This window comes from Solea senegalensis, linkage group LG4 (genome assembly GCF_019176455.1).
Source record: "Solea senegalensis isolate Sse05_10M linkage group LG4, IFAPA_SoseM_1, whole genome shotgun sequence".
In the NCBI taxonomy this organism is placed as follows: Eukaryota; Metazoa; Chordata; class Actinopteri; order Pleuronectiformes; family Soleidae; genus Solea; species Solea senegalensis.
Genome location: NC_058024.1, coordinates 26,046,474 through 26,073,993, shown reverse-complemented (window position 1 = coordinate 26,073,993; position 27,520 = coordinate 26,046,474). Strand labels below are relative to the sequence as shown.

Sequence of the window (27,520 nt, the reverse complement as noted above, 5' to 3'; positions counted from 1 at the left end):
GCCGGTAAACACAGACGCTGTGTGGCGTAACAAGCTGACAGCGTGCACAAGACATCGGGAGGAAATGTAGTAATTGGTGCTCGGGGTTTTCTTTGTGAGCAGAAACAGATGGAAGTAGGCTGATTTTTTTAATCATCAGCATCAGCCAACTGTTATGTGATTAATCCTCTGGTCAGTGCTGATTTATGCGACATTTTTTTTCAAACTTTATGTGACAATGTTTAGTTTTCTAGTTCCTTATTTATTTGTTTTCGTATTTAGTTTGTGCACGAATGTTTATTGAGAGTAAGTGCACTGCAGTGCAGACAGACGATGAAATTGCTGTTATATGTCGTTCATTTGTTATTAAAACAGCTGGATTTTTCATCTCAGAGGGGAAAAAAAAGTCATCATTTCATTCATTCAACCGCTTGTAAAGAACATCATTGTGTGGACCATAGTTTATTTCAGAGTCAGAGTCGTTGAGTTAACACATGGGTCGTCTGGTCCAGCTGTTATTTATTTATTCATTAATTCAGTCATTCATTCATTTATTTATTCATTCATTAATTTATTGTATTTATTTGGCCATGATCAACTGACTTTTGTCAGTTTACTCAACGACAAACATGTTTCATTATCACAAGGCCGTCATAATCTCATGTCTCACCTGAAAAGGATTTTAATCCTTTAACACCAAGCTCATCGCAGACGTAGACCGTAATTACACGATGTTTTTGCTATCGGAAACTTTCCGACGGTTTCTGAAAGTGCAGAAGTTGCACGTCAAAGCCAACGTGTGGTTATTACGGTAATTTCACTCTTTGTCACCAGAGAGGAGAGCGTTGGAAAAATACTGTTCAAATTTCACATTTAACTTTGTTTTTCTTCATTTTAAATTGTTCATGCACCATTTGAACATGCAGTAAATTGTAAATAACAGTTTTTTCAGAAAAGTAAAGCATTTTTTGCGACAGTAGTAAGATATTTTGTAACATTATGACATTTTGTGACGTCTTTCGGAAAATCTTTATTTGCGACAGTAGTAAGATATTTTCTTCATTTTAAATTGTTAAAACAGTATTTTAACATGCAGTAAATTGTAAATAACTACCAGGTGAGACTTAGGTGTTAAAGGGTTAATGTTGTATTATATTAAAACTAAAGTTAAATGTACAGTAAGCAGCTGTTGGCAGTTGTCACCTGTGTGTGTGTCGGTCTATGTGATGCCAGTGATGTAGTTGTTATAGTGCATGTCTCTATAGTGTTGCACTGAGTCCGTGGACGTCTGAATATGTATGTTGAAGACAGGAGACCCAAGTAGAGATTTATTCTCATGTGTGGTTGCTAAGGAACATGTGAAGTGTATGTCATCACTCCTCCCTCATGGCTGGGCTGAAGTGAGGCAAAACAATCACTGGAGCCACAGTTACGCATGTGTCTCAGAGTTATGGTCTGCCGTGTAACAACAGATATTCAGCGATATTCAAATGAAAGTTTGTTGTCGCGATCGCTGTGTTGTTTCACACATTTCCTTTCATTACACGCGTGGTCAAGGTGGCGAATATTTATACAATCATCCGGTATATTCCCATACTTTGAGATAGAGACAGGGAGGAAGTCATCGTGTACGGAGTTAAGTAAAGACAGATACATTGTTATGCAAGTTAAAGACAAAATAAAACAACTTTCTGCGTACACGCGACATTCTAGCCATCGAGGTGTCCTCAAATCAGGGTGGGTCTCTCGATTGGTCCGTAAAATATCGATCAGTGTTTGTCAAACCTGAAAACGACGATGTTCTCAAATGTCTTGTTTTTGTCCACAAACCAAAAATGATTTCTCAGTTATATGGAGCAAAGAAACCCAAACAATATTCACATGTGGTTTTAATTCTTTAGAAAACACTCAAACCGAATAATCAGACCATTGATTTAGTAATTGATTAATGGAGTAATATTTTCAGCTCTAATGTCAAAATAAATCTTGAAAGCTGTATATAAACATTCTGTTTTACACATTTCAAGTGAATGAGAGCTAACGGAAAACCAGCCTGACGACTGTGAATTCATCAAATTAGACAGCGACGTCAGGGAGCAACTTGACTTCAACTCCCAAAGAGTTGAAGCTGCTAAGATTTAGGAAATAATACGTTATGATAATGTCTCATATGAAGAAAGATAATCTGTCATAATCTTTTAAACGTGACTTGGTTGAGCTATTTCTAACACAGCACTGACTCTAGTGTCCTGGTAGAAGAGGCTAATGAATTCTGCATGATGTTGACATTGTGATGTTTCTTGGAGCAGTCTTGTGTGTGTGTGTGTGTGTTCCTTTGCTGTAAATGTCAGCATCACAACATCCTTAATGTCAAGGTTAGACGAGGAAGAGCAACAGTATGAGCTCACAGGACGCCGTCATTCCCAGGTACAGAACACAGTAGAACATAAATTACAAATAATAGTGACAGTGTAACAAGCCTTTCATTCAGTAAACCAGAACATATTATCTGGATTTTGAAATTCAGTGTTTTTTATTCCTCAGTGAGGATAATACAGACAAAATTGGGAAGTCATTTGCATAGTTCACACTCTTCCTGCACATTTTTAAATTGGCTAACTTCCTGGGTGAGGGAAAAGATTTCTATTCTTAGTCGAGCAACTGGGACGTCTTGATAAGTTTGCTTCAACAGATTCAGCACAATATTTATACTTGATTTGAATTTGTGTTTTCATACGGAATGTATGTAAAAAGATAATTTAAATAAATAAGTAATAGATAAATTAATGAATTGTGAGATTAAAGAAAAAGTCAGAATTCTGAGATTAAATTCCAAATTCTGAGATTAAAGTCAGAATTCATGCAGGGTTTTATTTTTCTTTCTGGGTTTTAACAAAATGTGTTTTTGCTGTATTTTCTTTAATATCTAATCTGATTGCGTTCATGCTGCGTGGTAAATTATTGTACAGTAAATCCACATCCTTGAGTGGCTTCAATCTCTTTCAGTCCCAATTGATTTGGTTATTGAATAATTTGATGGATGTGGTGTGAAAGTGTTTTGTGGTTTTATTGAAGACTGAGTAGAAGTGCAGTGTCGGCACAAATCCACTGCTGCGTTTGGCCTGAGGGACAGAGACGGAAACATCGTATTGATCTTTGTGGAGCACACAGCAGAGGCAGCTCCACAGATACCAGATCACTTATCTCTGTGGGTCAGTTCAAAGTAATAGGTGTGTGTGTGTGTGTGTTTAATAGGCTCTTAGGTTTGTCAGCGCCTGCATACTTGAAAAAATCCACAGTCTAATCTCCAACATCAAAACTTAAAGTAACCCTGAACGAGTTTAAAGCTCTGAAGATGATCAAGGTTTTTTTTTTTTTTAATGAGCGAGAAAGTGCGCAGTGAAACTTTGTAACAAAGAGGAAATGAGATAAGCCTTTCAGTCCTGTATTCATTGACAAACATCTCTCTCTCTTCTCTTTGCACAGACTTAACTTTGACCAAAGTGTTTCCCGTGCTCGGACTCGGTCGCGGTCCCCTTCTCAAAACACGAGGCTGTTACTCTAACATTCATTCTTTATTGCTGTTCAAACAATTTAGAGAACATCGTGAAGACGGTCTATTACAAGAGTGAGTTTTACCTTCAATGATAATACCCAAGTTTACCTAAAGTACATGCATTTAGTCACAAGTCTCGCTTGCTATGACTTGTTGTGTTGTTGTTTTGATATTTGATTCCACAAAGAGAACTGGCAGTCTTTTACAGTCTTAGTTCATCTCTATGTTTGTGCAGCACACTACTGTGATGTCACAGAGGGAAATGGAGTTTGGGGTGAGCTGGATTAGGAGTCATCTGTGGTTGGAAATACTCAGGGATTGCATGGGCGCTATACTGGGGACCAGTGTGTCTGTTTTACTTGAACTTATTTGTTTGTGAACCATGTGAGAGCCTGACTCTATCATGTCAAGAGATTGTCATACTTTAATCCTTTTAAAACATGTTTTAACACTTGTTTCCTCAGCGTTGTCTGTTTTAGACGTCAGATGTGTTCTTTTTTTGGTTTTTAGTCCAGAGTGGAACTGGTGTCATCTGTTTCCAGCAGGTCTGAGTGGGGAAAGATCCCCTCTGTGTCACCCTCAGATGTGTTCATGTGTTCACGTGTGTGTGTGTGTGTGTGTGTGTGTGTGTGTGTGCGTGGCTGATCCTTGCATGCTCATGTGGGACTTAAGTGACACAGTATCTGTCGGTACAGCTGTCCTAACCTAATCCGGCTTATTGTGCAGAAGATTTTGGAGCCGATGTTTGCCTCTCTCGTCAACAGAGGCAAACATCGGGCTTTGCTTTTTTGGCTTTGTTTTACTTTTACCTCACTGTGTTTGGTGTCGTCTACAGGATAATCTGTAATAAGTCAGCTGGTAAATTGTCAGTGCTGAGGGTGCAGATGTCAACTTTACACTGATCATTTTTTCTCATTGGTTATTTTCTTTATTTTAGCAAGGAAAAAAAAACACCTGGACACTTATTTAAGAACATGTTTCTTTCAAACACAAACACATTTGCTAAATTGATCACCAACTAACTTTGATAATCAATAAATCAGTCTAACAATTTTTAAACTGAAAATTAAAACAGCTTTTTAAATGTAAACATTTTCTGCTTTCTTTGCTCCATATCTCATATAAATAGTTTTATGAAACTGAATCGTTTTGCTTTGTGATCGACATTTTCTACATTTCACTTTCCCACAGACGCCATGATTTTACGATTTTTAAACTGCAAGTCATGATTGCATTTCCTTCATTTGTTTATTTTTGATTGTTTTTTTAGCTATGGTGTTTACTAAGTGGTCATAATAAAGTTAAGTTAAAACTAGAATCTATAATTACATTGTGTGGCTCCAGACGTGGCGACGCAAACCACCAACCACTGACCACAAGGGAGCTTAATAAAAACATACGGATTGTGTAAATATTTATATTTGGCAGAAAAGAACATGTAAAGAAGGAAAGTCTGTAAAGTGCTTAAGTTGTTTTTGTGAACGACACCAGGCAGCTCTATATGTGGAAACTTGCTTTTTTCAGCCTTTTGCAATGGTGATTTGCAGTGGCTAAAAATAATTCATGTGTTTATGTTTATGGTGGAAAGTGGAGACTATGACTAAAACTGCAGCAAGTGAAATGAATGCTCTATATTCCAGGAGCTATTACTGATAGTAGTGTGTTTTATTTAGGGACATGGTTCTCTGGTCAGACTGTAATTCTACATTCTACAAAGTCTTCCACTCTCCCACATTACTTAGGTCAAGAACTCCACACAGAGTTGCTCGTCTCTGACGGGGCAAACACCAACGGCCACCAGAGTCAGCCAAAAAAAGATGAAACGGCTGACAGTCGCTTTAATTATTCCTCATTGTTGATGTCATTCAGAGTCCAGTGCAGCGTTGCTGTATAATAACTCACTGTCTACTTACAGATCTGTGTGGAATATCTGGGCCCAAGCCTCTCAAGCCTCAGCGTTCCCTGCCAGGGACGCCCGTTTCTGTCCAGCACCATCCAGCCGACCTGCGAGCATCCATGGAGGAGAAGTACAAAGAGATTGCAGAGGTACAGGCTGAAGCCACACGAGTGTTTATGTTGTTTCAATTTTTTAACAATTAAATACAGACGTGGAAAGAGTACTGAAATAAAAGTACCACTACAACATTTTACTTAAGTACAAGTGAAAGTACTGGTCTAAAAATTTACTCAAGTTAAAGTAAAAAAGTATCTTGTTTAAAATGTGACTAAGGGACACAAATCTCACATGAATTGTTTTTAATTAAAGGCAAAACTTTACAAATTAAAGTGCTGAACAAATAAATGGGTAAAGGTCACAAATGCTTTAACTTTCTCACTCAAACAGGGACCTTAGTTAGGGCCAATTCACCTGTCCTCTTCATTCACCTGTCCTCCTCATTCACCTGTCCTCTTTATTCACCTGTCCTCTTCATTCACCTGTCCTCCCTATTCACCTGTCCTCTTCATTCACCTGTCCTCCTCATTCACTCTCTTCATTCACCTGTCCTCCTCATTCACCTGTCCTCTTTATTCACCTGTCCTCTCATTCACCTGTCCTCATCATTCATTCATCTGTCTTCATTCACCTGTCCTCATTCACCTGTCCTCTTTATTCACCTGTCCTCTTTATTCATCTGTCCTCTTCATTCACCTGTCCCCTCATTCACTTGTCCTCTTCATTCATCTGTCCTCATTATTCACCTGTCCTCATCATTCATTCACCTGTCCTCATCATTCACCTGTCCTCTTCATTCATCTGTCCTCTTCATTCACCTGTCCTCCTCATTCAACCGCCCTCTTCATTCACCCATCCTCCTCATCCACTTGTCCTCTTCATTCATCTGTCCTCATTATTCACCTGTCCTCTTCATTCACCTGTCCTCATCATTCACCAGTCCTCATCATTCATTCACCTGTCCTCCTCATTCACCTGTCCTCTTCATTCACCTGTCCTCCTCATTCACCTGTCCTCATCATTCACCTGTCCTCTTCATTCACCTGTCCTCATCATTCATTCACCTGTCTTCATTCACCTGTCCTCATCATTCATTCACCTGTCCTCATCATTCATTCACCTGTCCTCCTCAATCACCTGTCCTCCTGTTTAGTGAAGAAGAAACCCATGATTCTTAAAGAGTGTGTCCTGTGCGTCTACATGTACGTATGCAGTGACCCTGTTCCCTGTCTTTATGACACCAGTGTTGGTCTAACGTATGTTTTACATTTACACCAGGAGCTGTTCACTCGCAGCATGACTGAGAGTGAGATGAGGAGCGCTCCCTACGAGTTCCCCGAGGACAGTCCCATCGAACAGCTGGAGGAGCGGCGCCACCGTCTGGAGAGGCAAATCAGCCAGGACATTAAGTGAGGACTCGCACACACAATCCCAGTGAAATGACCCGTGCTCTCAAATCTATGCACACACATGCTTATCAGCTTCCAACCAACATGCCAGGTTGTTAGCGAGCTAACTAACGTTAACGTTAAGCTAACTGGGCTAACTAGCAGCTGACACTTGCCCTGGTGTACAGTCTTCACACTTTAATGAACAGGTGGGTTCTGACTACGGGCGGGAATCTTTAGGTGCCTCACGATTCGGTCACTTTATTTTACGTTATTTAACGTTTAAATAATCGGAATTAGGTTTCATTTGTCAATTGGTTTCGGAATCGGACGGAATTTTTCCTCACCCCTGGTTCAGACTGGATCAGACTGGATCTCCAGGGTCAATGTCGTCAACGCCACTGAGCTGTTTGTGTGGATCTGTGACTTGTAGCCTTTTGACTTGTGTTTTGCCACAACTAACTGATATTTATCTTTTTGTGTCAATCACCTTTATCAGCTAGGACGTGTGCTCTGTGTGTGTGTGTGCTCTGTGTGTGTGTGTGTGTGTGTGTGTGTGTTTGATTCAAACTCAAATAACCTGGAGGTCAATGAGTGTCTGGTCTGGTCAGTGGGGAAGACAACAACTGTTCAGTAGCTTAAAATAATAACACAACAGATATTCATCATGGTATTTCACAGAATTTCAAAGTAAAAGTGTTTGTTTTGATACTGAATGGTGTGTAGTTCACAATAAAAACACATTTACAGATACCTGTGACTAAATGTTTGTGCCTTCATAGATCCAGTGTGACGTGTAAATGGTAAATTTAGACATAATGTTGAAATTGCACTTGCTTTTCTCAAGAAATGACATGTTTTGTAAAAAGAGACTTCATTAAATATAAAACAAAGAGTAATTCTTGTTGTTCATAGGTTAATATGCTTTTATTTTACTTGCGATGAGTTTGACATCCCTGTGTGTGTGTGTGTGTGTGTGTGTGAGAGATGGTGCTTATTTGAGTGTGGTTTCTATATTTGGTGTTTCTCTGTTTGTGTGTTATTTCCTCTCGCTGTCTCTAATGTCCATCTGTCCCCTGTCTCACCTGCACGACTCTGTGCTGCTGCTGTTGCTGCTGCTGCCGCCAATACTGCTGCTGCTGCCACTACTGCTGCTGCTGCTGCTGCTGCTATAAATCACACCAAGGCTTGAACCCGAGATCTTGGTCCGTGCCAAACAGGACTTCATGAAAATCGACAGCACGGCAGACCTAGAGTGAGTGAGCTCTGAATCAGTATGTATGATAATTACCTGCAGTCACTTTATTGTTTTTAGTTTCCTTTAATTCACATGTGTCATTTAAAAGTGTCTAATCTACAGAGTTTCAGACCTCTTTACTTTTCTCCAGAACCACTGACAGGGGTTCTCAGCAATATGGAGATAAAAAAGAATCTCCCCCTGCTGGTGGCTTTATTTAAATGTTCAAATGTGTATTGTTTTCTGATTCTGTTGATTTTCAGTAAAACAGACTCTCACAAACAATCCTTTTCTCTTAGAGAACTCAAATGTGGTCACTTTAGTCCACTACACAGTTTTTTTTCTGATCATCCAGAAACTCGGACACCTCTGAGGTCTTTTGGAACACTTGCATTCTCCCTCACCTCCATCTGTTTCCTATGTCTCTCTATGTCTTTGTCCCTCTTGTCCTCTTCTCTCTCGTGGTTTAAAATTCTACTTTCCTCTGCCTGGATCTGTCCAGGTTAATGAAGGACATGTGTTTGGATACTGTCGATGATGGCTTCAGGGAGAGAGCGTTGCCACTGGAGCGAGAGTACCAGCGGGTCTCCATATCCGGCGAGGAGAAGTGTGGGGTGAGGAGCGTTTTGTGGAATGGATTTTCCCTAGAAAACTAAAAGCTAAATCCCCCTTTGCTTTACTCTGTTATGTAACCGTGCGTTGATGTCTCTCCAGGTTCCCTTCACTGACCTGTTAGACGCTGCCAAGTGTGTGGTGAAGGCGCTGTTCATCCGGGAGAAGTACATCAACCGATCCATGCAGAACTTCTGTAAGACCACGTCTCGTGCCCTGCAGGAGCTCGGGATGAAGCCTCTGGATCTGAGAGTCTACGACGATATACCGGATACTCCTGTAGATGCAGGTATGCTGGCGGACTCGAGATAAGGAAGTAACACGTCTGACACAAGCAGATGTATCATCAAACAGGGCACACACGCATGTTGGATGTATTTGCCCCTAAGAGCTTAAGCGATAGTGCTTAACAACTCCTTATAAGGACATCCTGGGTGTGTGTGTTTATAGGTCACATAATCAGGCTTTAAAAAATTTCTTTTCTTTTCGTCTTCTTATGTGTTGTGGAGTCAAAGTTATGATTCATTTATATTGGATTTTTATTTGTGATAAAATAGCAATAATTGTGCAGAAGTCACAAAATAGAACTTTATTTTTCTTTGTACTGTGATGTATTTCCAAATTTCATACTAATTCAATCCGATTTTAAACATTTTGAGTACTTTTTTCACTCAGGTGTGTTTATATAGTGAAAATTAAAGAATTCTTTCATCAGATTGCCTGGGTTGTGCTGACATAAAGGATATCAGACACTCTATATTGCATACAACAGAGGTGATATGTGATCTATGGTGTATTTTGGATTGTGTTTCTCTAAGTCTGTTACGTGTAGATACAGATGTAACCAGCTTTAATCTTTCTGTCATAAATTGGTCATAATCAAATCTTGTTTTGTATCTGAGGAACTTGATTTAACACTAAAAACAGAAACATTAACACTGAACAGTGCAGGGAATAACACGCCTTAGGTATAGAGTGTCTTATATCCTTTTTTTTCAGCACAACTTAGGCAATATGATGAAAAAAAAGAAAAGTTTCTTTTTCACCAAATATATAAACACACCTGAGCAAAAAAAGTACTCAAAATGTTTAAAATAGGATTGAATTTGTGAAATTTGTGAAAACACACACTCCCAGGATGTCCATATAAGGAGTTGTGTATTCTTCCCACGGTAAATTAGCACTGAACACTGAACAGTTCAGGGAATGAGTAACGCTGGTACTTGTTTTTTTAATGAGCAAAGATTAAAACACAGGAGAGTTTGTCATTTCCGCCTCTGCAGTTTCTGTGTTCTTGTGAATATTTTCTTTCCTCCTATGATTATGTTTGCCCAGATGCCCCAGTCCATCCACCTGTTTCTGAGACTCACCCCTACGACAATCAGGACCCCTCCAACATGCCGGCAGACACGGGATACGGATGCCAGATGGTGAACGGCTTGGTCCATGTCTACACCAACAATAACAATATGGACAAGTGCGTGTTTGTGTTGTTGTGGAATGATACAGTCATAACAAAAACAACACACAGGTGGATCTGCTTGTTAAACTTTGAAGTGTCTTCTTTCTCAGGGGCGCAGAACTGGACTTGCCATATCCGGACCTGAAGGAGTACATCGCAGACATGAATGTTATGATGGCGCTCATTATTAACGGGCCTGTGTGAGTGTTTGTACGACAGCATTTATCTTCAGACGTCACCGGGTGTTTAGCTTGTGTGCATTATTCATTGTTATTATTATTATTATTATTATTATTATTATTATAATAAAACAAACAATTGTCTGTGTTTCCTCTGCACGGTGTTCTGTTCACAGGAAGTCTTTCTGCTACCGCCGCCTTCAGTACCTGAGCTCCAAGTTCCAGATGCACATCCTTCTGAACGAGATGAAGGAGCTGGCAGCTCAGAAGAAGGTTCCTCACAGAGACTTCTACAATATACGAAAGGTGAGCGCTAACGACACAACTGCAAAAATACATCCCTCATTGTGTGTCACAATGTTCCATCATGATATTGCAAAGAAGATATTCATGATAATATCTGATAGAATTTCAAAGTAAAAGTTCTTTGTTTTGATATCGGATGATCTATATTTCACTATAAAAACATATTTATGATGTAAAATAAATCCATAAATATAAAGAACAGATTTCAAATGACCTTTAATATACTATAAACAAAACACCCTAACAACAAGCTTATATATACTGTATATATGAAATTTATACATTTAATAACGGGATCATTACGACCGAATGCCTTTATTATTATTACTGATATAAAATATATAAAATAAATATATATATGGCTTTAACTTCACATAATGAGGATTTTTTTTTTTAAATGATGTTCTCAGATAATTGACAGCTTGTGCCATCGAGTTTGTACTTGTGAATTTACGTTTTCAAAAACTCACCTGGCATCAGTCAAACGGCTTCAAAATATGCATTTGGAAGATTACGTTCACCTTTATATGTACTGTTTTATGATCGTTCAAGGAGTGGGGTAATCTTGATTCATCATAGACACACAGTCATTTCCTGCAATTCTCAGAAAAGTCCTCTACAGAAAACACTATAGTATACTGAGAGGTCTCTCGCTGCTCTGTGCCGGCTCCAGGTGGACACACACATACATGCATCGTCCTCCATGAACCAGAAGCACCTGCTGAGATTCATCAAGAAAGCCATGAAGAAATACCCCGAGGAGATTGTTCACATCGAGCACGGCCGCGGTCAGACCCTCAAGGACGTGTTTGAGACGATGAACCTGACGGCCTTCGACCTGAGCGTCGACACTCTCGACGTGCACGCGGTGAGAAACGGGAGCAGCAGAGAAACTGGAACAGTTTAAGAAACTCTGCGTTTAATTCTACTTCCTCTCGCCTTTCAGGACCGCAACACGTTCCATCGCTTTGACAAGTTCAACGCCAAATACAACCCCATCGGCGAATCCATCATCAGAGAGATTTTCATCAAGACCAACAACCACATTGAAGGAAAATACTTTGCACAAATAATCAAGGTGTGAAAACATCGTTTTTGTTTGTTTGTTTGTTTTTATAAATCAATCCAAATAACTTCACAAACTAATCAACGTGCGTCTCCTGCTTTCATCTGTCCAGGAAGTCATGTTTGACTTGGAAGAGAGCAAGTACCAGAACTCAGAACTACGCCTGTCCATCTACGGTCGCTCCAGGGACGAGTGGGACAAGTTGGCTCAGTGGGCCGTCAAACACCGGGTCTACTCCAACAACGTGCGCTGGCTTATCCAGGTGCCACGTCTGTTGTAAGTGAAGCCACAGCTTCTTCTTCACAATCAGAGAATCCCAGCTCATTGGAGTCGCCACAGACTTGGATCAAATTTAAAGGGTACTTGAACTAAGACTGGGGGTCTCCATTTCAGGAAGGCGTCATTGGGTCTCCTTGAGCTGTGACCTTGAGTATTTCACTCTCAGCCACAAATTAAGATTAAGAAGAGTATTAGGGCCACATGTCAAAAAATAAAAGCATGAATTCTGAGATTAAAGTCAGAATTATTTAATCTCAGAATTCTGACCATAATCTCAGAATTCTGATTCTTTTCTTCTTTTTTTTCATTAATCTCAGAATTTTTTTTCAGAATTCTAATTTTAATCTCAGAAATCTGACTATAATGTCAGAATTCTGATCTTTTTTTAATCTCTGAATCTCTGAATTCCTACTTCTCCTTTAATCTCACAATTCTGACTTTAATCTCTGAATTCCTACTTTTTCTTTAATCTCACAATTCTGACATTTTTCTTTAATCTCACAATTCTGACTTTCATCTCTGAATTCCTACTTTGTCTTTAATCTGTAATCTGAGTGCAGGAGTGGTCTGAAATGTGCAGCTTCTACGTTGTAAACAAAGTCATTTTCAAAACAAATAATAACAACCGTGTCACTATTCAATCACCACCTCTCCAGTGACGTGTACCACACAAAGAAGCATCTGGCCAATTTCCAGGAGATGTTGGAGAACATCTTCTTGCCTCTGTTCGAAGCCACGATCAACCCACGTAGTCATCCCGAGCTGCATCTCTTCCTGGAACATGTGAGTTTCACTTCACTGGACACAGTCTGAAAACTGTGCTGCTGAGTCACAGTCACATAACCTGACTGTTGTGTGTGTGTGTGTGTGTGAGATTAGGTGTCCGGCTTTGACAGCGTCGACGACGAGTCCAAACCTGAGCACCACATTTTTAACCTGGACAGTCCACTGCCAGACAAATGGACAGAAGAGGACAACCCGCCCTACTCCTACTACCTCTACTATACCTACGCCAACATGACTGTGCTTAACCACCTGCGCAGGTAGACGCTCTGCTCACGTCCTTTATTTGAAAGGCACCACCGTTCAGAGTGAAAACACTAAACAAAATATTGCTTCTTTTTTTTTATAGGCGCCGAGGCTTGAACACATTTGTCCTGCGACCTCACTGTGGGGAGGCGGGGCCTATCCACCACCTGGTGTCAGGGTTCATGCTGTCGGAGAACATCTCCCATGGGCTGCTGCTCAGAAAGGTCAGGACAAGACGAGTGGGAATGTCTTAAAGGGCCAGTGTTCCCATGTGTGAGGAAACTATGGTGGCCTTTGCATACCAGAAAGAATTTTCCTTTTTCTCAGGGTGCATTCACACCGACTCCCTCTTAATCAAACCCTAGTTCATCTTAAAGAAACCAACTCTGGTTCTGCCCTAAAAACATAGGTCTCGCTCCGCTTCAAGTGAACCAAGCGCAGGGCATTGTGGGTACAACACGACCAAAACATTAGCACGTTTAGAACGATATTCGGGAGAAAGCGTATATGTGTAGTATATTCACATAAAACAAAATAAAAAACCTGCATGAACCGAGTCCTCAATCGTGTCGAGTGTCGTGTGAAATAACCTTAGTTTTTAGTGTTAGTTTCAAAACATGAAGCATGTGCTCTCTTCCATTCAGCGAAATGTACATACAACATGGTATCTGTTGTTTTTGCTTCATTTAACCATAAAAGGACGAGAGATTGTCCTGTAACAATTTACTGCATGTTAAAATACAGGTTTAACTATTTAAAATGAAGAAAACAGATTTGAACATCATAAAACAGATTTTACAACAAAACATTTTGAGTCTTTGTCTCTCATTGTGCAAAAAAAAAAGTAAAATATGGAAACCATCTCCAGGTGTTCTTCCCACTCGCTCCTCTCTGGCGACAAAGACGCTGAGTTTTCAGACATTCTGAACCACAATTTCTCAGCTTTCAGAAACCGGTATTGGAATTTTCCCGATAGCACAAACCGTCGCCTAATTACAGTAACACAAAGTGTGCTTGTGCAAACATGTCGTCGGCGATGTATATATATTTTTTAAGACTTTTAAAGACTTAAACAAACACACGTATCGGTTATGTATTCAATTGCTGACACACTTACATTTTAAAAGGATGAACAAATAAAAGTGAACACCTGAATTTTTTTAAAAATGCTGCGATGTGACAGTTTTTCCGCTTTTGTAGAGACTGTGTGAATGTGTGTGTAGAGACACAGACAGACAGACAGACAGACTGCATTATGAAACACTAGTTATTAAAGGAGGTAAAAAAGATGACATTGTGAACCGCTGTGGGATGAAAGAGAGGAGAGAACACTGTCAGGTGTATGTGACAGGTGATCAGCTGCCTCATTCACTGGCAGGTAAATAATGACTTTGTCGTTGTGCTGCGAGGCTGAGCAAACATTTTGTTATATCAGCTGTGACGATGTATTTATCTTTCTCTCTGTGATGTCCCTCAGGCCCCAGTGCTGCAGTATCTTTACTACCTGGCTCAAATCGGCATCGCCATGTCTCCGCTGAGTAATAACAGCCTGTTCCTCAGTTACCATCGTAACCCACTGCCAGAGTACCTGTCCAGAGGCCTCATGGTGTCCCTGTCCACTGACGACCCACTTCAGTTCCACTTCACTAAGGTCACTTTTGAAGGCTGTTTGTATCACTTGTATCTGCTCTGAGAGATCACACAAAGATCACACTGTGTGTGTGTGTGTGTGTGTGTGTGCAGGAGCCTCTGATGGAGGAGTACAGCATCGCTACTCAGGTGTGGAAACTGAGTTCCTGTGACATGTGCGAGCTGGCGAGGAACAGTGTCCTCATGAGTGGATTTTCACACAAGGTAAACCAGTTTCTTTTTTCTTCTTCTAACGTTTGTGTGTTTCAGTTATTTCTTACTCGGTGCACCCATGGTAATTTACCGTGGGAATATTACACAACTCCTTATATGGACATCCTGTGTGTGTGTGTGTGTGTTCATAGGTCACATGTTCAGGTTTTGTTGAGTCAAAGTTATGATTCATTTTATATCATAGAATAGAAGAATAGAATAGAATATACTTTATTAATCCCTTGCGGGAAATTCTTTCGTCACAGCGCTCCAGTGTACAAAGGTAACGAATGTTATAGCAGCAGTTTTTATTTATTTTTTTAATTACAAACTTAAAAACTATAAAAATAAGTACGAATAGACCCAAGAATAAAATTACACAGTTAAAGAATACAAATAAAATAAGAATAAATTTACAAGTTAAAAATTTCAAGAATATACCTCAAAACTTGCACCTCCCCCTCCCCCCCATATTAACAATATAAGCAGAGGAAATATAAGCCTATTTATCATACAGAATCATGTGATTTAAAGTAGCAATAATTGTCACTGCATGTTAAAATAATTAAAGGAATTAAATAAGTCTTTTCTTTCTTAAGTAAACTTTGAACTGTGATGTGTTTCACAAATTTCTCAAATTCAATCCGATTTTTTTATCATTTCGAGGACTTTTTGCTCAGGTGTTTTTATATAGTTGGTGAACATGAAAGAAATATTTAATCCGATTGTCTAGGTTGTGCTGAAAAAAAGGATATAAGACACTCTATGATGCACATTCTTATAATCGCTGTATATACTGTACTGTATGTTTAAAAAGCAGACAAAATGCTCTGTGTTCTAAGGGTTAAACAGAGAATAACACATACAACACGACATATCCCAGCTCACATCTATACAGCTATGCAACGTTAGACAAAGTAACAGAAAATACATAAAAAAGTACAATACTTATTTAAATAAATTAAATTAAGAAAAAAAAAAAAGGGGGCGGGGGTCAGTCCACGATACCTAAATATATCTGAAAGAGTCAGGTTATTGAACTCAGAAAAGTACTTAGTTCTCCTCTTCTAAGCAGATTCCCTCAGTCCTCAGGTAAATAATCCAGAAACTAATCCTCTTTACCCTTAATAATAGCCTGTCATTTTTCATGTGGGAGGAGTTAAAGATCACTGCACCATGAGGTAATAGTTGGTGGAGACTCCTGTGCAAAATTCACTTTCGGGCAATTCAAAGAAGTTTGTCAAGAATGTACTTTGACGCAGACGGTTGTAGAGACCTACAAGGAAGACATATGAATGGTAATAATGATATTTATAATAATTATAATAACAATAGCCTCGAAACAGGATCTGGATCCTGCAGCCTGCAAGATGAGGACACACAGAGAGAGAGAGATAATATTGGGAAGCTCGTACATATCAGCGGCAGTGAGAGTGGAATAAAAGGCTGAGACCAAATGTTCTCAAACCGTGTCCCCCCGCCCCCCCCACTAATGCACCTTGTGCTGTCCCCAGGTTAAAAGTTATTGGCTGGGCCCGAGCTATTCCAAGGAGGGTCCCGAAAGCAACGACATCCGCCGCACCAACGTCCCCGATATCCGCGTGGCGTACCGCAGCGAGACGCTGTCGGAGGAGCTCAATCTCATCACGCACGCCGTTCGCACGGAAGAGCTGGACGGCATCGACGAGGACGACTCCCTGTCCATGGCTCCTCTGCTGGGGAAGCGCTGAGACGGAAACCCTGCGGTCCGCGGGACACGGGAGGGACGAGGTGTGAGAGTAATTCTGCTGTTTTCTAAACAACAACAACAACTACAATCACGATAGAGGAACCCCACACTCTGACAGCCAACACATCAATAACACCAAGGATTCAGTGCTGCTAGAGCATTTGAGCCTCATCACTCGTCCACTTCTTGTGTCTGAATCCTTATTACTTTGCACTAAAGGATTGTTAATCCACATTATTCTGTCATTTTCTGACTCTTCAGTCTCAGTCAGCATGAGGAAGTTTAGAAGGAATGACCAGCACCACATGTTTTCTGTGAATCAATGAACAGTGAAACACTAGCGGCATCAAGAAATGATGTTTATGGGACAAATTACCTGTAGATTGTGAACATTTAGGAGTGTTTATAGGCAGGAATTAAATATACTACACATAAGTAGTTGTTTGGTTTTCTCATTTGTCTCAGAAAAAGCCTTTTATATGTACTTTAGAGGAAACTGTGCTTTTACAAAGTCCATTACTTTGGGTTAGGGTTGTGCAGAAGATGACTCCGCCCACAGTTACTCAGCGAAGGCGGGGCTAGGCTAGAGCACTTTCTATCACCCAAAGGCAGATTCTACAATAACAACACAAAGAAAGAACTGTTAGAAACCAATACAAAGATAAAAATTACAATGAATGAAAAATTATAAAAAGATGAAGTGTTCAAAGAATACAAAGATCAATGTCTTAAAAAGGTAAAATAAATATGAAGAAAATAGGATTAGCTTTAGAAAATCAGTAGATTGAAAATAGAGGGATGTATGACAATATACAGACAGAATAAATACAAGAAATATAAGAAAAAAAACAAGTTAAACCTTAGGACCTTAGATTGTTAGAAGTGTTTATTTTAAAGCACTTTCAAAAAAGACCAATGAAGAAGAAGAAGATACTTTGAGATATTTGTATCTATGGTAACGCGGCGCGTTCGTTGGTGACGACGTCCTCTCTGGTCTGTGAAGGCCACCGTAGTTCCCTGAAGCCGTTAGCTGCAGTCTGTGGTCTCACCGTTACACGTCACTGTTTCCAACATGCTGGACCTTTGAGTTACTGTGGATGGGAAACACTTACACAACACATGTGTCGGAATTTTGAAGGGAAGAAAAAATAAATAAAACAGCATGAATTCTGAGGTCTGATAGAAAGTCTTATTAATTAAAGTAAAAATTCTGAGATTAAAGTTTTCTCAGAATTCATGCTGTGTTCTTTCTTTCTTTTTTCTTTCTTTTTTTTGTTTTACAATACTCTAATACCCTGATGATATTCATAGAAACACTGACCAACATTTTACAGGTAGTGTAAACTTTGATGAAATCAGCTGCAGGTTCCAGAACTCGATGTGGTTTCAGATCATTTTATTTCCCACACAGAATAATATGAATCAGAAATGGACTCCACAGTACAGAGCTGCTGCATTAGCTCCAGTTAATGTGTACAATCCTTTTATTTTGATATTTCTGTGAGAGACGTAAAGAGCGAGAGAGAGAGATTATAGTTTTTAACCTTCGCACAAGAAAGTGTGGCCATGACGTGGGTCCTGGATCGCTGTCGTTCTCCTTCTCCAGTGAATGAGTTTGTTCCTTGTTGCATGCAGTGCACTGAAACATATGCACCACGACTCCACAGTGCCTTTTCTTTTTGTTTTTAGCTCTGTTTCTCCAGGCGTGTAAAAGTTCTGCTCTCTGTCGTTCAGACGCTTTTCCCCTCAGTCGTAAACTGTGTGTGATGGAACCTTGAACCTTAATGAGGAGGATTCGTGTCTCAGTTCTCAGATTACAAGTGCGCAAAGGTAATTGCATGCCTGCATGAGTAATGGCCGACAGAAGAAAGAGAGAGTGACTTTACAGCGAGCTGTAATGTGAAGCTTCTTAACTAATTTAGGGACCGGCTTCAGAGATGTGTTTTATAGTTTTAGATGACAGCAAAACTAAAAAAAAAAAAAGGTAAAACTTAGCCTTGATAATAAAAATATCCTCAAAGTAAGTCGAAATATTATTTCATATATATATATAATATAATATGATGAGATAAAAAGTAATAATTATGAGATTAAAAATTGAAATTATGAGATAAAAAGTTGAAATTATGAGACATAAAGTCACAAATATGAGATGAAAAGTCAAATTTATGAGATAAAAATAATTGTATAAGGATAATTTCATTATCAAGGCGAGTTTTACCTCTTTTGTTTTTTTGTCACCCCTGCCCTTAAATCACTTACTCACTACAAACTATCGTCACTCTTCCACTGTCGCCACTACTGACGACACTTGTCTCACCTCCCATCAAACTGTGAACATTCACCGTCAGGTAACAATGACAGCGAAGCGCCAGAGAGAAAAATGAATCAGAAAAATGGAGAGACGATCAGAGTTCAGCATCAGCACAGCAGTGGGAGACATTAAAGGGAACACGATGGCATACGTGTGATTGTTTGGGTTTCACGTGTATAAAGTGTATTTTTTTAAAGGTGACGTAGAGATAACAAACATTTTTATATTCACTCCGTATTAAACTGACTTAGTTCTGTCGCTGTTGAAACGCGTTTGTATTGATGGTAGAGTTTAGCTCTGTTTCTCCAGGCGTGTAAAAGTTCTGCTCTCTGTCGTTCAGACGCTTTTCCCCTCAGTCGTAAACTGTGTGTGATGGAACCTTGAACCTTAATGAGGAGGATTCGTGTCTCAGTTCTCAGATTACAAGTGCGCAAAGGTAATTGCATGCCTGCATGAGTAATGGCCGACAGAAGATAGAGAGAGTGACTTTACAGCGAGCTGTAATGTGAAGCTTCTTAACTAGTTTAGGGACCGGCTTCAGAGATGTGTTTTATAGTTTTAGATGACAGCAAAACTAAAAAAAAAAAAAGGTAAAACTTAGCCTTGATAATAAAAATATCCTCAAAGTAAGTCGAAATATTATTTCATATATATATATAATATAATATGATGAGATAAAAAGTAATAATTATGAGATTAAAAATTGAAATTATGAGATAAAAAGTTGAAATTATGAGACATAAAGTCACAAATATGAGATGAAAAGTCAAATTTATGAGATAAAAATAATTGTATAAGGATAATTTCATTATCAAGGCGAGTTTTACCTCTTTTGTTTTTTTGTCACCCCTGCCCTTAAATCACTTACTCACTACAAACTATCGTCACTCTTCCACTGTCGCCACTACTGACGACACTTGTCTCACCTCCCATCAAACTGTGAACATTCACCGTCAGGTAACAATGACAGCGAAGCGCCAGAGAGAAAAATGAATCAGAAAAATGGAGAGACGATCAGAGTTCAGCATCAGCACAGCAGTGGGAGACATTAAAGGGAACACGATGGCATACGTGTGATTGTTTGGGTTTCACGTGTATAAAGTGTATTTTTTTAAAGGTGACGTAGAGATAACAAACATTTTTATATTCACTCCGTATTAAACTGACTTAGTTCTGTCGCTGTTGAAACGCGTTTGTATTGATGGTAGAGTTTACCTGCGACATTCATGAAGGACGTTATGTGTCTTTAACACCTCTTTACTCTACATATACTGTCCTCTTTTATTTCTGGTCGTCGATGAGCGGCAGTGATTTATGCTGAAGAAGCACAAAAACATACGGTTTCATTTTGTTATGGGCTCGTTCGTACACGTACACGTACATGTACACGTACACGTTTTTGACGTCAGTTAGAAGGACACTGAGGACGTTTATGTGGACTTCATGTTCTCACAGCGTGGTGCGCTCACTACAGCGTTGCCCTCGGCAACAGCGGGGCAGTAACTCTTGACTCCTGACTGATTATTTTCCTCCATCAAGTGTCAATTTTACTCCCTGTAGTGTACGTTTAACACAACGCCAACAAACCTCAAACCCCCAAACCCAAAATATCTAAGGATAAAACCATGAAACCAAACTAAAATGTTTGAGAAGCTTGAACCTGAGTGAGTTTTTGAGTCTCAATTTTGTTCAATACAAACAAACCACACTTATTATTATTGAGACAAACTGTACGTCACTAGTATTCCGACACGCACTCAAATCATATTTGTGTTTATTTGATTCCTTAAGTGTCTTTGTTGTTGTTTTTTTTTACACAGTCTTTTCAAGTTTAGATTTAAAACTAATGTGGTGGATATTGAAACTGTAGCCACTTCTATTGCCTGAATGTCACAGATTCCATTTGCTTCTGATAAGATTCACGTGTAACGTCTGAGCAATGAAATAAAGCATGTCGATTCACTGAGTCATTGTCTGCTGTACTTTTATTTATTTACACTTGATTGGATATAACGATTTTGATTTGATTACATGCAAATTCAAAGGGAACTGCTCTCGTAGAGGTGACCACAGGTTTCAGTGGAGACGGTTTATCAATTCCTGTCGCATAAATGATGAAGGTAAGGCTCTCAGAGTGGTGTCCCAGTCCCTCCTCCTCCTCCTCCTCCTCTGTCAGAGTTACACTATTGTGGCTGTTTATTCGGCAGCCTGCAGAGTTGAGACACAGAACAAACACCAGCTGTTATCACAGAGGTGAATAATGAATCATGAATCATGAAGCAGCGTCGTGGTCCGTCTGTGACTTACAGCCATGCTGTACTTGACCGCTTGTAACTGGAAGAAGATTCGTCCTCCTTCCTCTGGACACAGCGTCTTCAGTTCCTCTCTGGTCATCCCCAGGAGCATGGAGCCGCTCAGCACGCCCAGGCAGCGCACGGTGCTGAAAGACACGTTAACCAACACTGGAGTTCATTTCAGGAGGCAAATGAATCCTTAGATCACAGATGATCACTATGTTTTAAACATACGGTACGTTTATACAGAGGCAATAAGAATGTGCAACATCATCAGCGTCTTATATCCTTTTTTTCAGCAATTTTAAATAGTATTAGGGCCACATGTAAAAAAAAAAAAATGAAAGAAAATAAGATAAAACAGCATGAATTCTGAGATTAAAGATCAGAATTCTGACTTTAATCTCAGAATTCTTGTATGTGTGTGTATATATATATATACATACATATATATACATATACAGTATATATATATATAATTCCTCTAGTATGTGACCCTTAAATACTTACATTTTACTAAAGCCCTTGTCTTCCAGCCAGGCTTTCACTTCCGCAGGTTTAGACCTCCTTGTCAGGACAGGAACACCTTCAATTTCCTGATACTGATGACGATGATGAAGAGGATTATTAGTATAAGTATAAGTATTAACATTAGTTAGTATTTAGTGCAGTTTTAGTGTAGATAGATAGATAGATTTAACTTAAGTGCAGTTTGTTCCTGTCAGTGGTTGAGACAAAGAACATCACAGGAGCTTCATAGTTATCTGGTCATGAAAGTACTATCACCTCTGTTGCCGAGGCAACCCAGCGTCCCCTTTTTTGGTTTCTAAGGTTAAGAAGGTCTAGGTACCTGGTTAGATGTTTCATCACAAGTCTCCAGGACGTTATTGGGAACAAAGCCCTCGTCGCCACTGCTGTCCCTCACTTTCCACCACTGCTTGGACACGTCCAGCACCTGCGGGTCCACGAAGCAAAGACGAGTCGTAAGTAGTTCAATTTATCTGATACACTGCAGATGTCATTAATATACATAATAAACATTTCCGGTCAGAGAGAAAAGATGGTTCCTGTCCCTGAATCTCACCTCGACTATGTCCCCTTTCCTGATGGTGAGCTCCCTGTGGTTTCTTGAAATAAAATCATACATGACGCGCATTTGACGTGGCTTTGATTCACCCAAACTAAAAAACAAATAAACAAAAATTTCATTTAGTTTCAAATGTTCCCATGAGGCTAAATTATATGTGGTGTACTTGTGTGTACCTGGCTTTTTGTGGTTGATACTGAGGAGCCCAGTTGGCCAACACCTAAACACAAAATTAAATTAAAATTTACCCATAACAAAATAATAAAGTGTGTATGTTTGTGTGTTAGGGTTTACCTGTCTCCCTGCAGGCTGTGGACTCTCCTGTCTGCTCACAGATTCACTGTGGAGAGGTGTGACTTCAGGAGGCTGCCAGCCATCTGAGAACTTCAATGGGTACGTCGGGATTTCCTTGTCACCCTCTCGCCATTTGGTGCTGGTAGTATTGTCAAAGATGGGTTTTAGGAAGAAAGTGGGTACAAGGGACCAAATCTTCAACATCAGGTGACTGATGGAAAAAGCAAGGGAAAGCAATGTGGAGCTCTACATGGCCTTCACTGACTACAAGAAAGCCTTTGACTCAGACATCAAACCTTATGGAAGGGGATGGAAACAATGGGAATCTCAGGGTATTTGGTCAAGTTGTTAAGCAGTCTATACAGGGACCAGCAAGCAGCAGCGGGAGTAGAAGATGACTTGACAGAATGGTTCGAGTCAGGAAGGGAGTAAAGCAAGACTGCTCGTTGTCACCGATCTGCTTCAACATCGACTCAGAGGCAGTAATGAGGGAATCAGTAGAGGAGCAGCACATGATTGGTATCAATGTAAGCAGCAGAATCTTAAACGACCTCCTCTTTGCCGATGACATCGGCCATGACATTTTTGTCAAATTTTGGACGACATACTATACTATGACATTTTTGTCAAATTTTGGACGACATACTATACGATGACATTTTTGTCAAATTTTGGAAGACACTTTGGACAACATACTAAACTATGACATTTTGTCAAACTTGGACAACATACTGGATTCATACTAAACTATGACATTTTGGTCATACAAACTATGACATTTTGGTCAAATTTTGGACGACATACTAAACTATGACATTATGGTCAAATTTTGGACAACATACTAAACTATGACATTTTTGTCAAATTCTCCTAATTGAGCTATTTCGGCAGTGAAAACAGTAGTATCACATGCATAACACTGAGACTGCTGAAACGTGGGATTGAGCCTGGGACCTTCAGATCTTCAAAAGATGGCGGAAGCGATCTGATTGGATTTGATTTTTTTGAATATTTTCTGTCTAACGGTTTTTTCCTTTTTTTCTGAGTAGTTTTTTTTCTATTTGTCGTGCTATTTTTTTTTCCTGTCCTGTTTTTCGGAGTAATTTTTTCCTGAATTATCGAGCTCTCTCGTGAGAACCTCCAACCTGCAAGTGACTCCCATAATTTCAGCAGTCTCCTGATCATCTCTTCTCATCCACATAGCCAGCCTGAATGCATTTCAAATGCATCATCTTGTATCCATGCTTCATCTTGTATCCATGCTTTATTTATGCATTTATTTCTGTATTTATTTATACATAAGTCAGGTTTTTTCCTCTATAATATGGAAAGTGCAAAGTAAAACTTGATTAAACTAAACAAGCCGTCCATGTTGTTATAAATCGAATGTTTATTGCGCTTATTGTTTCAAATGCACTAGCACAAAAAATAGAAAAAAATATCTCAGTAAAACAGAAATAATTACTCCGAAAAACAAACCAACATTTGTTTTTTGAAAAGAATGCAATGTGCTTCTGTAGAATCATGCTAGAACTAATGTGTTGATTTTTAGTGACTCAAGGGCGACCTCTAATGGAGGTGACTCATACTGTATACACAGAACTCTATGTGCCGAAATAGCTCAGTTGGGAGAGCGTCAGACTGAAGATCTGAAGGTCAATCCCGGGTTTCGGCAGAAAGGCTGCCTTTACAACAACAGAATTTACAGTTAGACTTGACGTAATCAAACATAAGAGTTTATAACGTAACACCGTTATGCAACTCATAGATGTATTCAACTTGTGCAATGTCTCCAAATTCCAATGCAAACTTAGTTTAATATTTTGTTTATAAGGCTGCAATTAATGATTCTTTTTCAATCACATATTATTTATTAATCAGCCAGTGACTCAAATGACCCATTTTCGTTGTCAGAAACTTGACAAATGATTCACTTAAAATGAGTCACTTAACTTTCATCTAAAGGTTTCAGCTTCTGTAAAATACACACACGTATCAATGAACTGTACAAACAAAAGACAACGTTACCTGTGATGACATCGGTGGTAGAAAACACAACAAAGAACTGCAATGTTCTGTTTTGGCCTTTGTTCAGCTTTAGTTGTTCCAGCATTTGAACGAAAGATGGCGCCATTGGCGATCATAAAAAGCTGGTTGTTGCTGTATAGTGTGTGGTTAGCATTCTATTCACTGTGACTCTGTCACTCATTAACAAATGGAGGCCTAGATTAAAAAAATGAAATGAAAAACCTACTGTGAGCTTTCCTTGCTGGTAACATATCTCCACATCCTGTCATAGCCTCAGTCTGTCATGTATAAGAGAGCCTATCACCATAGGCTGAGTTTGATTATCATGTCTTTTAGAACAGCCCATGTAGGTGACATCCAGCAGTACACCTGAATATTGATGTACGGGTGCAGGTTGCTCCTTTAACAGCAAAAAGAAATCGATTCAACACCACAGCATCAGATTGCACAAATCACAATTGAAGGCCTTTGCAAGTGCAGCCACCGACGAGTGCGTTCGTTCTCGTCAAAACGTGGACATTTTCTGCACTTCATCACGAGCCACTACTGGCTGAATTAGATAAAATCATGAGAGAGGCTTTAAATATGTCATTGTTTTCCATGTTTGACTCATGAAGCGTTCGACCTTTTGACACAAATATTCGTCATTGAGAGAAAACATTGTCATTACTGGTGATATTTGTCTCTCTCGGTTTTATAACAGGCTTCTGCAGTCATGCAGTACTGTTCCCTTATTAGTCATACAGTGTCCTGATGCCAGATTCCCTTCCCACTTTTCCTCCCTAATCTTACCTCCACTCCACACTGTGACTGTCTCTCTCTCCCCTCTCTCACTCTCTCTCTCCCTCTCTCTGTCTCATGTTTTTTCCTCTGTCACCCCCAAGGTGACTTCTCTTCCTTCACAGACACTGCAGCTGTTCTTCGCTTTGTTCTGGGAGGCCTGAGAATGGGAGGGAGAGAGAGAGAGGGAGACGGAGAGAGAGAGATGCAGAGTGAAAAAAGAAGAAAAACCAAGGGAGGGAAAATAGTGATGTAAAAAAGAGGAGGAGACTGATGAGCTTATCGAGGATTCTTCCGTGTAGCGTTCACTGCGCAAATCAGTAAGACATCAAAGGCAAACGCCACGCCACATGTTTTCAGTGTGATCAGCTCAAAAAGAAAAAGAAGAAGATGCATTAACATCACGAGAGAACGAGCAGCCTGCACAGACACTTACCTGACGAGCAAGTTCCCTCTACATGATGGTGATTAGCACAGTTGTCACATCAAAGTGACACATCGCCAGGGCTGATGACTGTCAGCACTAAGTACTTCAAGTATCTGGGACGGAGTTTCTAAATTTAGGGATCAGAGGAAACGGGAACAGACGGACAAAAGAGAAACACATTTAGACTGTCATGAGTGGATGCGAGGATGAGGGATTTCTTCATCTTAAGTCACCGGGATGAATCCAAAAATGTTCCCTCTTAATATTTTTATGTAGCTTCGAATGTCACAGAAGGCTACAGTGACAAAACTGGCATATGTGTGATCAAGGGAGACAAGTGTTTCATCCATCTATTCATCCTCCACTTGAGGGTTGCTGGTGCCAATCCCAGCTGACATGGGTCACATATAGAGACAAACCATTCACTCTCACACCCACGGTCAATTTAGAGTTTCCAATTTGCCCAAATCCCCAAATCTGCATGTTTTTGGACTGTGGGAGGAAACTGGAGAACCTGGATTAACCCTTCCTACTCATGAGGCACACAGATCCGTGCTGCAGGTGCACCCTTGGTCATTTGCCGAGGGAATAATACACAACTCCTTATATGGACATCCTGAGGGTGTGTGTTTATAGGTCACATATTCAGGCTTTAAAAAAATGTGTTTTTCTTCTGTCTTCTTGTGTGTTGTTGAATCAAGTTATGATTGATTTAATATCACATTTTTAGTTTTGATATAAAGTAGTAATAATTGTGCAGAAATCATTAAATCTGAGCGTTTTTCTTTTGTTTTTGTTCCTAAAAACGTGTGAACTTTGAACTGTGACGTATTTCCAAATGTAATCTGATTTTTGAACATTTTGAGAACTTTTTGCTCAGGTGTGTAGGTTGTGCTGAAAAAAAGGATATATAAGGAAGTCTATATTGCACATAGTCTCTGTATATACTGTACAGGGTTAAACCCAGACCCCAGCAAACTCCGTGCAGAAAGGCTCTTGTTCAGACCGGGTCGTGAACCCGGGTCTTCTTACTGCAGAGGCTAGAGCACACAAGTGTTTCAAATTACAAATTACATAGCAGGTAAAGTGCATAATACAAAAACACTATAATGATTTGATATATGAGCAGACGTAAATAGATTTGCAGATTTTTAATACAGATTTGGTTCTGTTCTATACAATAACACATAATATAAATCTTATACAATACTAATACTTCTCTATACACATGGTCATCAATGTACAGTACAGTGTACACACACAAACATACAGGTTTAACACAAATACACTTACATGAACCTTCTCTTCACGGCAAACCTTCCAACTCACACAGAGTTTATCACAATGTTTGATTTTCTGTCCGGCAGATGATTGTGATCCAAAAGAAGAAATGTAATTCTAAAACTCAAAACAGACACGTCAATATTTACATCCCTGAAAAATGTACATGAATACACACAAAGTATCGTCTTTAATCCGGCTCGTAAGTGTAAAAGAGGGGCAAGGATGAGGGACAACGTAGCCCAGCGAGCTCGCCGAGACCGGAGCCCGTGCAAAGTTGAATCTACTAACCGACACATATCTTTTCCTACACAGTAACACCCAGAACACGACAGCTCTTTGAGGACTGGTGAGTGTTTCACGTCCAGAATATCTGGAAATGAGACATGAAGCCCTG

At 39.6% G+C, this 27,520-nt stretch overlaps 2 protein-coding genes across 5 annotated transcripts in view; one reads left to right on the top strand and one right to left on the bottom strand.

Annotated features, from left to right (window-relative positions):
- Positions 1–20,898, top strand: part of LOC122767861 (AMP deaminase 2-like) — a 36,259-nt gene extending 15,361 nt beyond the window's left edge. For 3 of the 4 annotated variants that reach the window (XM_044023386.1, XM_044023384.1, XM_044023387.1), the window contains exons 2-18: positions 5,451–5,581; positions 6,768–6,898; positions 8,064–8,132; positions 8,617–8,728; positions 8,829–9,015; positions 10,062–10,203; positions 10,299–10,388; positions 10,544–10,673; positions 11,347–11,541; positions 11,620–11,751; positions 11,852–12,015; positions 12,675–12,801; positions 12,898–13,061; positions 13,151–13,271; positions 14,525–14,698; positions 14,791–14,901; positions 16,404–20,898. In XM_044023386.1, coding sequence (XP_043879321.1) covers positions 5,451–5,581; positions 6,768–6,898; positions 8,064–8,132; positions 8,617–8,728; positions 8,829–9,015; positions 10,062–10,203; positions 10,299–10,388; positions 10,544–10,673; positions 11,347–11,541; positions 11,620–11,751; positions 11,852–12,015; positions 12,675–12,801; positions 12,898–13,061; positions 13,151–13,271; positions 14,525–14,698; positions 14,791–14,901; positions 16,404–16,619 — 2,396 coding nt within the window. In that variant the 3' untranslated portion in view covers positions 16,620–20,898. The remainder of the gene's footprint in view (positions 1–5,450; positions 5,582–6,767; positions 6,899–8,063; positions 8,133–8,616; positions 8,729–8,828; positions 9,016–10,061; positions 10,204–10,298; positions 10,389–10,543; positions 10,674–11,346; positions 11,542–11,619; positions 11,752–11,851; positions 12,016–12,674; positions 12,802–12,897; positions 13,062–13,150; positions 13,272–14,524; positions 14,699–14,790; positions 14,902–16,403) is intronic. The other variant, XM_044023385.1, reaches the window with a different exon arrangement.
- LOC122767863 (epidermal growth factor receptor kinase substrate 8-like protein 1) lies at positions 20,893–23,201 on the bottom strand. The gene is made up of 7 exons (XM_044023389.1): positions 22,608–23,201; positions 22,490–22,533; positions 22,311–22,407; positions 22,077–22,181; positions 21,737–21,828; positions 21,240–21,372; positions 20,893–21,140 (listed from the first exon to the last, which is right to left on the bottom strand). Exons 1-7 carry the CDS (start codon positions 22,809–22,811, stop codon positions 21,129–21,131), a joined length of 687 nt encoding a protein of 228 aa, XP_043879324.1. The 5' UTR covers positions 22,812–23,201; the 3' UTR covers positions 20,893–21,128.
- Between the last annotated feature and the right edge of the window lie 4,319 nt (positions 23,202–27,520).

What these genes read in the sequence shown, in the direction of transcription:
- LOC122767863 (XM_044023389.1), bottom strand. Translation starts at nt 22,811, where the DNA reads ATGTTGAAGATTTGGTCCCTTGTACCCACTTTCTTCCTAAAACCCATC. An exon ending in TATCAACCACAAAAAGCCAG is followed by an intron (nt 22,408 to 22,489) that starts GTACACACAAGT and finishes TTTGTTTTTTAG; the next exon opens with TTTGGGTGAATCAAAGCCAC. An exon ending in GTGATGAAACATCTAACCAG is followed by an intron (nt 21,829 to 22,076) that starts GTACCTAGACCT and finishes CATCGTCATCAG; the next exon opens with TATCAGGAAATTGAAGGTGT.